Source organism: Lissotriton vulgaris, chromosome 8 (genome assembly GCF_964263255.1).
Source record: "Lissotriton vulgaris chromosome 8, aLisVul1.2, whole genome shotgun sequence".
Taxonomy (NCBI): domain Eukaryota; kingdom Metazoa; phylum Chordata; class Amphibia; order Caudata; family Salamandridae; genus Lissotriton; species Lissotriton vulgaris.
The window spans coordinates 955224478-955234898 of record NC_141696.1 but is presented as its reverse complement, the minus strand read 5'-3'; the positions used below and the strand labels follow the sequence as shown (position 1 = coordinate 955234898).

Sequence of the window (10421 nt, the reverse complement as noted above, 5' to 3'; positions counted from 1 at the left end):
GAGGCCAGTGTAGGACAAGTTCACGGGGGTAGGAGCCACCTTAAGGGTAGTTTTTTTTTTTTTTAAGCTGGTTGGAGCATCTTCTCCAGTTGATGGGAAAGCTTAAACACAAGGGGGCCGACCCCATGTGATTGGCAGGCGGATAGTCATCGCCGGCCCAGCAGGGACGATCTGCCTGCCATCTTGTCAGAAAAGACCCCGACATATTACAATGCCTGGGGGGGTCCCGCGGCAGACGGAAAGACCGTCCGCCGCTTTTCTGCCCGGTCAACAAGTTGACCGGGCGGACAAGGGGTCAATATGGTGGCGGTGTCCGAAAGACACCACCACCCATATTAGAATGTGGCCGTGAACATGCCTTTCCGTGGCAGCATTGCTGCCACAGAAAAGCATGTAGAGTCTGCTTGCAGAGCCCGTTGCAGGCCCCCAGGGACTCCAGGGGGTGGTGGGTGCACATGCCTTTCAATGAACAACATGGCAGGCCCCGCTCGCTGCCTGTCACGTTGTGCATTGAAATGCACAACCTGCCTCTGGCATTTCGGCGGGTGGTGCTCTCTGCACCGCCCGCTGCGATGTTGCAGATGCTCCATTCCCGCCAGTGTGAGGGGTGCATGCTAATCGGGAGTGCGGGACCCCCGCACCCTCAGCGGGCAGTCCCGCTTCCCTAGGGTATAGCGGGCAGACAAAATCCACCCGCCATACTAATGGGGCCCAAGGTATTTAACTGAACTCAGAATCTCTGATTGAGCAACTAAATTGGGTGTGAGAATTCTAGGTGGAGGGGGGGGGGGACATCCAATAGCAACTTCTGTTGCAAGTTAAGGTGTACATCTTCAAGCAAGTTATCAGTGGCAGCTGCCAGCCCTCTGGGCAGCAGGCTGGTCCACCGCCTCGCCTGTGTGCTCTTCCTGCCTTCTTGGGAAAAACAGGAAGCACCAGGGCTTTATGTATTTATGAGCAGAGGGAAGAAGCTGGCAAAGAAGGGCTATTGTAATGTGGACTTTGTCTAGTATCTAGAAGGCATTCGCTCAAGAAGTAATGGTAATGTCTAAGTGGACTCTCCAGTTCCCCTCCTCTGCGCTACATACATATCAGATTGCTTCTGAAAGCACCACCCATAAGTTTCAGGAACCAAAACCTGCAGTAAACAGATGCATTCAAGACAGATTTTTTGTATATTTTATTACACACATCAGCCAAGTCTCTTGTACATAACAGCTCCCAAAACAACCAAAGTCAGTATGACCGCAGACATCACCAAGACAATGCCCAGGAACATCCAGGGGTCTTCTGTGGAAGCACCTAAAAGAGGAAACATATTAGAATTAACAAAAGCACAACTACCAAAAGCATTGGACTGCCATTTATTAACCCTTCCGCTGACAGGCCTTCTCCACCCTCCCTCGTCCTTTCTGGACTATTTGGGGTATTTCATGCTTAGTCTCCAATACCATTTTGTCCAAATATGTTATCCACCCCAAATGTGTCCTTTTCTTGCAACATCTTGAGAATTTTGGAACAGTACCCAGGGTTTGTGGATTCCCCTGTAGGAGACGGAGAAATGAGGCAAACTACAGCTATATTTTGGGGGAAACTTGCTGAAGAAAGCATTTGTTTATTTCCCTGCAAATGTCAATAAAAGGTTTGCACAGAAAGAAGAAAAACAAAAAAAACAAAAACTTTCATCTTCCCAGCTTTGAGGAATGGGTAGACTTGTCAGAAATCCAAAATTTTCTACACTGCTTTGGTATTTTATTGCGACAGCTTTTTTGTGCTTTCAACCTCTTTCCATTTAGTGATAGAAATTGGTATGAAGCCAATGAATTGATAGCTATACATTTCTGAAAGGTAGGCAAACTGAATTCATCTAGGGGTCATTTGGGTAGATCCTTCAAGGTTTTCCTATAGAATGTAGCAGTTTATATAAAATATTGAACTTTAATTGGATTTTTTTTTTTTTTTTTTAAAAAGACGCATTTGTGCCTGCATCTTTACCTGTAACTTGTAACTATGGTAGAATTTTGAAAGAATATCTAGTTACATCCACAGGACCCTTCTGGTCGAAATGAGATGCGAGTCTTGTAGGTTCGTCAAGAACCAAGGTACCCAGGACCAATATCAGAGTTGCACCTTGCAATAGTTTCATTGTGTACTGAATGTACAACAATTCATTTGGTAAAATATAAAAAGAGTGAAATATAGGTATCAAGGGAAACATGTATTTCTGAAATAAGAACAAGATATGGAGACTAGAAACAGCCATTATTTGTGTTTCACTGAGATCATCAGTATCCATATTAGCATGTGAATCAGAGGGCATTGCTCAAAAATGACGTTCGCACTATTTTACAATTGGAAAGCTGAAATTCATAGAAAGGCAAATAGTAACACTTGTTCTACTATTCTGTGTTCCAAGTCTCCCAATCAAAATGGTACTTCACTTGTATGGGTAGGCTTAGTTGCCTGCAACAGGAAACTGCCCAATCCTCAACTTGTACACATCACATTTTTCCAATGAAAACCGACCCTTTGTTTGCAATGTGCCTAGCTGTGGATTTTAAGTGTTAGCTCAGCCAGAACCTAAAGAAATCCAGCAAACCTGTACATTTCTAAAAACTAAACATCCAGGATGGGGTTACGTGTGGCTCTCCCCAGGATACATTACCCAGAATCCCTTGCAAAGCCCACACTTTGTAAATGTAAAAAAATTTTAAATTATAATTTTTGGTTTTTTTTTTTTAAACCACATTTGTGATGTAAAGTTCTGAAGTCTGTGGGGAGCCCCAAACTTCCATCCACCCAGAATTCTCCCAAGCTGCCGATACAGTGGTACCTCACTTGTATGGGTGGGCCAAGTATACGCGACAGGGATGACCCAAAACTTTGGAGGCATCAACATTATCCATCACAAATCAACCGGTTATTAAAAGGGGCCCCTGCGTTTTGTCCCAGACTAAGCAGCCATCTAGGGAAACCTAAAAAACCTAGACATTTCTGAAAACTAGACACCCAGGGAAGCAGCATGGGGGGGGGGGGGGGTGTCCAGTGAGGTGTGGTTTGCATAGATCCCCTCAATGTTTTCCTACCCAAAAAAACTCAGCACACCTCAAATTTTTTTGATAAAAAGCACATTTCTTACATGTCTTCCTGCCATCCAGAGCAAATTTCCTACCATCCAGAATTCCCATAGGTCTTTATTAAAAATATATAGCACTTACGGCTCGCTGTGCTAGCCTCTCAAACTAGGCAGAAAGACTAGCAATGCCCAAAATCATTGGGTGGGGTGGTGTGAGAGCAAAGATCCTTGCCCAAGGGGATCCCAGCTTGGGGGTGGGGGAAGGGGAAAAAAAAGGTGCACTCCAGCAGCGATCCCCAAGCAGGGATCCACAAGAGAAACATACCAGTAGAAATGGGAGATTTTCCCCTTCCCAAGAACACACCTCCTGTCTACCTATGTGCTCAGGGGGGGCGGAGATAGCCCCATGATCACAGGCAGAGAAATGGAAATGAGCCGATTGGCTCATTTCACTTGCACTGTAATGACATCAGCGCAATATGCACACAGATCGTCATTACACTGAGAGAAAAAAAAAAAAACTTTTGGCAGCTGGGAAATCTGTTCCCCAGCTCCAGTGACTGAAAAAGAAGAAACAAAAATTCCCTATGCTGATTACAGCGGAGGGATTAGGGATTTCTGACTACTGTGCAGAGGACGTAACAATTATGTCCACTGCATGCAAACGGTTAAGTGTCAGGAAAAAAAATAAACATCCAATTTGACACAAATTAAGTTCTAGATTAATCCACATGCAATCACTCTACGGACTGGTACCAAATGATCACTTACATTGCACATACCAGTGACACTAGTTAACAAATTTAAGCTACAAGAGAAATTGAAGACCTTGTTAGTAAATCAAGCATAATCACATGTTAACAAGCGGGTTATTACGTGATCAGTAGAGAACAAGAGTGCCAACAATCCTCCTGCAGTCAACAGATGTATCTTAGCTGGTGAAGACAAGAGCCTCATGGTAAAAGGAGTTCTGGTGACCGGGACAAACAAGTGACCGCTCTAGAAATCAATTACTGATATTGCAATTCCTTCCTTTTCTATAATAGCACATACTTTTCAAGGTCTGCCTTTCAACCTTTCCTTCCAAGATACTGGGGAGAGTCGTCTGCTCCTGAATAGTCAGGGGGCCTAGCACAGCATACTGGGCTGTAGATGCTTCAGCAGCTACAAAGGAAAAGAAAAAAAATTATGTTTACATGAGTCATGTGCAGCTTAAGTAGTCAGTTCAGAGGAATGACATTTTAGATTCTCAGAGAGAAACAAGTGGAATTAGTAGTGATCACACTCCACAGCATCACAGCAGAGCAAGACAAACTATGGAGTTACCAGTTCAGCAAGCCGTCCCATCCAATAGTAGTCTAGGGCAAAGTTAGTGTAGAAAAACATTAAGAAGCACACTAATGCCCCAGCCCTTCAATGGAGTTACTAAACAAGTGACGGCAAAGAGTCAGGGGGTGCGATTGACTTTTTTTCCTTGCAAACACACACTGTTCCAAAATAGGGTGAAATTTACACACAGGAGAAACAGCCCTCAAACTTGAGAAGTCAGCATTTGGCTATGGCATAAAGGTAAACTGAAACCCCCTTAAAGTTCTAGAGTTCTAAACCCTCACATATCTACCTCAAGAAAATGAAGTTAAAGCGCTGTCATCTAAACAGGACATTTTGTGGATAGAGTAGCACTTTTAAATATGGTAAGTGTGCATTTCTGAAACTACAGATCAATGGGAGTGAGCCCAGCAAACATGAATTGTATGGTCTAAATGCAGGTTGAGAGGGGAGGAGAATATTGTCAAGCAGCTAATAAAGGCCTCACCTGAACGGTTGTATGTCAGAACAACGCCTTTACCCCGAATATTTGTGGTAAAGGCATGAATGGTAAACGGCAATGAGTAGGTAAGGTAACCACCCTCCTCACCCCCAAATCCAACCTCACCCAATACCTACAGATAACCTTCCTCCCCAATCTCCCTCCCCAATCTCCCTCCCGGAGGGCTACAAACAACCCCTTTAATAAATACCCCAAACACTCTTTAAAATTCCCACGAACCCCCATCCCCAAACTACCCCAAACCCCTGAAAACAACCCAGAAACCCCACTATCCTGAACCCCTACCCCTAAAAATTAACCTGAATCCCCCACCCCCTCTGAAAATTACCCTGAAACTACACTTACCCGTTAGTGTCCGCTTTTCAGCGCTCCTCCCCCGCCCATCCCAAACACCAGAACAACTTTGCCTTTACCCTGTACATGCGTGGTTAAGGCAAAGTCATTTGGGCAAGTCGTTGTTAGGCTTGCGGGCTTCCGGAACTTGTGGCTCTGGCCTCTTTTTTCTGTACATTTCCCCATCTGAACTTATTGAAAATGTACACGGGATTGATAAACACTGCAATTTCACACCTTACCCATGTTAAAATGTCCCCTCTTTCTTCTTGCACCACAGTTGACCGCATCACAACATCTGCAGATTCCACTTGGACCTTCTACTGGAAGCCAACTGAAGAAAAAGGTGCAGTGTAAGATCTACTGGAAATAAAGCCATTCTGGTCCACAAAGCAAAAGACCTTCCCAAGAAGAGAACCCATCGCCACTTTCCAACTCCAGATTTCTTCAGAAATAAAAAATTATGCAAAGAGCAGTAAGCACTCTGCCAATTTTGCATCATACAACTACTCACCCATTAATAGAGTCGCTGTAGGAGCAAGCCTTGGTTGTTGGACTTGGATCCTGAATGTCAGGCACCGCTTTCAGATTGCATGTGATGTAGATCTATTGGGAGCCAGATAAGAGCAATTACGAGGGTTTAGGGAAAGATTAGTTAAATAGAAAGCAAAAAAGAAGCTCACCTGCGATCTTGTGTCTGCAATGAATCTAAAGGCATCAACCGTGAACTTGAGTTTGTCCAGCTGGTCCCTGGGTGATAGGAAGGCTGAAGAGGAATCTGGCAGCTTTCCATCTAGCAAGCATCTAGAAAAAGGTTAGACTTCAGTAATACCCAAAGGTTCCAACACAGATCCCGCAATCAATATTGCAATTAATTTTGAATACATATTTCAAGTTGATCAAATTGTGATGAGGAGCCACAACTGTGAACAGTGAGTCAAAGTTAAGTACTTCGATGCTGCTCCCCACCTAGCACAATCCAGTGGAATGCAAACATGAGCAACTGGTTTGAACAATTTGCAAAGTTTCCCATTTAGAATCGTGAATTTGATACAATAAGAAAATTAAGGCACCACTAATTAGGTTACATTCCACATGTGGCCAATAAGCAGACAACAAGATGTACATAAAGGAGGCATCTTAATGCACCCATTCAAGATATGCCAATTCTTCTACTAATTGATCCAGTAGGTTCATTAAACTATCAAGGTCCACACAACCTTGGTCAGGATTGTTGATGCATGGAAACCACCAAAACACGGCTGAGTGGTCCGAGTTACAGTAGCTGTGTTCACAGGAAAAGGATCTCAGCAGTCAGAAGGATTAACAAGTAATTTGAAAAGCCCCTTTCACCCATATGAAGTCTGGCATAATGTTGCTCGATCAGACTTTTTAAACGCTCAATTTCTTTTCATAATAGTTTCCTTTACCCATTGTTTCCGATTATGTCGTATCTTGGGCTGGAGTTCCTATCCGGGGTCAGAGTGGCCACACAGCTGTCTACAAAGACCCTCAAAGCTACATGGCTTCCGGTCTGGACAGAGGCTTCGATGTTGAAGACATCTCCCAGCTGGAAAGTAGAGTTATTCCTGGCAGAGCTCCAATCATCTGTAGAGATGGAAAAGAAAAAGTGTGATATAAGCAGATACAAAGGGGGTGGGGGCAAGAAACCATTATCCATCCAACCTACCATTCATCAGAGTCAAAGAAAAATACAGACTCTCCTCTGCATAGACGGTGGAACTGAAAGGGACCCAAGTGGGCTTGATGGCATTGCTGCTCACGTTGCCATTCCTGCAAGAGTCATCAAGCCAAAGATATTTCAGTAAGCATGTATATTGCATAATTACGTTTTTACCACAAGACAAGGTTCTAACTTCATATTTGAGGTTTGTGATCAGCAGTTGCATGGTGTCGGATATTGCATGCTGGGCTGTGTAGCCACACATGCATGCTTGGTTGTGTAGGGAAACTGGTAGTTCCTTACCGTGGATAAATACAGCGAACAAGGACTGAAGTTGGATTCGTTCTGGTAATCACTGTGCTGATGATGGAGGGAGTTGGGCTGTAGGTCAGTATTGAGCTGTAAACCAAAGAGTCCGGTGTTACCTGCAAAAGAGCAGTAATATTTTAGATCAAGTTTATATTCGCCACCTGCAAATAAAGTGGTCCAAAGGAAATCAGAGGCACATGAGTAGGGGGGTGGGAGGGGGACTTGAATAGGGAATTAAACCACTTGGACTGCAACTTGGTTTCCAAGTGGGCTCAGAAATTCAGGTATTGGAAGCAACGCCTGAAACCAAACGTAACAATACGTAATATCAGCAGGTCAAAACTGCCAATATTTATTGGAGGAGAATATGTCCATGGAATATAGTCTATTTTGGAGTGGTAAGGACCAAAGTCTTATTGTTATTACCCAAAACTGCTTGCTGGGCATTGTAGCATCCTATAACAGTGGGGTTGACTTACCTGGTACCATAATTATCACGTCAGATAGTGGTCAACTAGAATAGCCTATATGGTATTTTAGTTACCGTAGGCCAATAGGCAGCAATAGAGATCTGTGCGGCAGTAGAAATTGCAGCAGTTAGTGGTAGAGTGATGGATGCCTACTAGGAAATCCATAATCATGTTCGCCTCAAGGCTGCTTGGTCTCCAGAGCTACACTTTTTAAGGACTACTTTAAGATACAAGGAATCAAGACACTAGTGTCCTCCCCCTTGTCGTGGGATTTGGAACAGGTACAATGCAGTTTAATCATACGATTTTAAATTCTTAATCTATAACATCATGATTGTTGGACAGGCTTCACAGGAGCAATACAAAAAAACTATACCATAGAAATTAAGACTAGCCAGAATTGTCTGTTTTGGTAATAGAATAATTTTTGATTTTGTTCTGTAATCGAATTTCGAGGCAAGCTGTCTGGCACATCCGCCATGGACATCTTGTTGAAAGAATTAACTATTTAATTGCATATAGTCCATTTTAGCTTATTTTTAACACACTTTAGATTGTGGCTGTAGTTTATATATAGTCCAATAAATAAAGAGACCCGTGATCGCAACTTCATGAAACCATTCAAAGTACTGCCAACCTAAGTCCAGAGAACACCATGGGCCTCAGTATGTACAATGAGAAGAAACACACTCGCGCGTTTGGTAGTAAAACAATGCAATAACTGGAGTTCATCGAGCCCCTTAGACCCGGTGCGTCTGCAGTTTGATAGCTACACTCCTGACAAAGGGTTGTGCTCTCCTGTAATCCGCTGTGCGATGGTCACTGCCTTTGGTCACTGAACGTGAACTTTGGGGTACACCCTCACTACCTAGAAAGAGCTCAAGTGTATCTAAACTAATCAAGATTTTTCCCCTTTGCATTCTGGGACTTGAAGGTCAGATTTAACGAGATACACAGGAGAAAAAAAAACGGCAGCGATAAAGTATTCATCCACTGCACTACGAACCCGGGAAACTCGAGGTAAAAAAACAAATCATGTATAATTCGCACAGTGCGGAGGTGGAATGAATCTTCTCCGCAAACTCCACCCCCCCAACTAGAACGGAAAAGTCAAATATACACATACAATGGGCACATGACCTCAGCTCAAAGTACATTTACAGTCCATGCGCAACTGCGACGAGTGGCTTCAGGAATCTAGAGCCAAGAGAAATATGCTGCACAATAAAATAGTCAAACCCGACTTTTACTTTCCATTCTTGTCAATGGCTCTAAATTTACAGAAACGTGTGTTTTGAGCACGCCAATAAAGTATTAAAAAAAAAAAAAAAAAAAAAAGCCGCCACACACTCTAGAAGACATGACTGATGCAGTCACCCAATCCTTATATTTGGCACGATGGAGTGCCAAGTGGTCTCACATACTAGACATTGGTGTCCCCAACCCAATGCTCTAAGCCCACAACAAGTGAAAATCCGTAGAAAGTTCTATAATACAACTATTACTACAAATATAAATATAGTCACTTGCGGTTGGTGAAACTGTAGGGTAGGATATGTGGACCACAAGGGATCAGGAAACAGCTGAGAAACTACAGCACGAGCTGAAAAGATCCATAAATAATCACCCACTCCATCTCTGGGGGTAATGCGTGAACTCACCTGCAACGTGTTGCCACAGTCCTGAAGAGCAATCTGAAAGGTGATCGTGTTGTTCGCATTGAGAGTGGAGTACTTGCAGAAAGCCGCCCCCAGCCTCAGGTCAGCGGCCTGGATTAGTTTACCAGTTCGAAAAAGGTCTCTCTGGACTGTGACCACCATGGCGGACTGCTGACACTGCATGGTCACCGGGCTCCAGTCAGACACATCTCGGTTCCCCTCATTAGTCCAGAAGCCCCTCAGGGCGATGCCTGGTGCAACACGACTACCTGCAAGGTCCCACTGGAACCAATCGCTCCCCGAGGCTCGCCTCCCTGCACTAGAATGGACATCCTGAATCAAAATACAAAGCACAGACCATAAAACAACCAAGCACCCCATCCTAGCTGATAAAACAAGACCCAAAATATGGGAGAAAAGACACCCTCCTCGTTTATATCCGGCCCAGTTGTCCAATTAACAGCGGCCCACGTGATGCCCAGCCGGTGCGGCCTTGGCCCAGCCCGACTCCCGACAGCTGGGGGGAAAAAAAATAAGCCCGGGATCCTCGCAGTACAACGCTTTCACCAGGCGGGAGGCACACTGAGATTTAAAGAGACCTCTACCGCTTAAAAAGAGTTACATTGCGTCCTTGTAAACAATAGGCGTTCCGTTAATTAACATACCCGTCAGGTAATCCCTCACAGAGCTGCAAATATATAGCTGCAGGCATGTAAAATGAGAAATGTCCACATGCGAGGTAAAATTCAGGACAGATAAACTCATCGAACCAGATATTGGAAGACTCGAAATCGTTGCTCTAACGATCAAGGACAAGGAACTTTGAAATACCTGAAAATGACAAATAATGGCTTATTCAACCGAATGCCATTGAGAACTGTTCGTCAGTCGAACTTTCAGCCATTAGACCTGAGAATAGGGGCATACACATAAACTGAACAATTATACTACAAGGTCCAGCATGCTTGTCGCTGGTGGCTGAAAAGCCCATGGCCGCTATGGCAATATGCAGAATGCATTTTACAGCGCAATAGAGGAAGCATTAGTGGGGACAGGGCAG

At 44.1% G+C, this 10421-nt stretch overlaps 1 protein-coding gene across 1 annotated transcript; it reads right to left on the bottom strand.

The window, feature by feature from the left end:
- Positions 1-1170: 1170 nt before the first annotated feature.
- LOC147698179 (zona pellucida sperm-binding protein 3-like) lies at positions 1171-9926 on the bottom strand. The gene is made up of 9 exons (XM_086933405.1): positions 9365-9926; positions 7228-7349; positions 6931-7034; positions 6671-6848; positions 5924-6044; positions 5755-5846; positions 5483-5574; positions 4130-4240; positions 1171-1302 (listed from the first exon to the last, which is right to left on the bottom strand). The coding sequence occupies exons 1-9, from the start codon at positions 9740-9742 to the stop codon at positions 1193-1195; spliced, it is 1308 nt and encodes a 435-aa protein (XP_086789531.1). The 5' UTR covers positions 9743-9926; the 3' UTR covers positions 1171-1192.
- Positions 9927-10421: the final 495 nt, after the last annotated feature.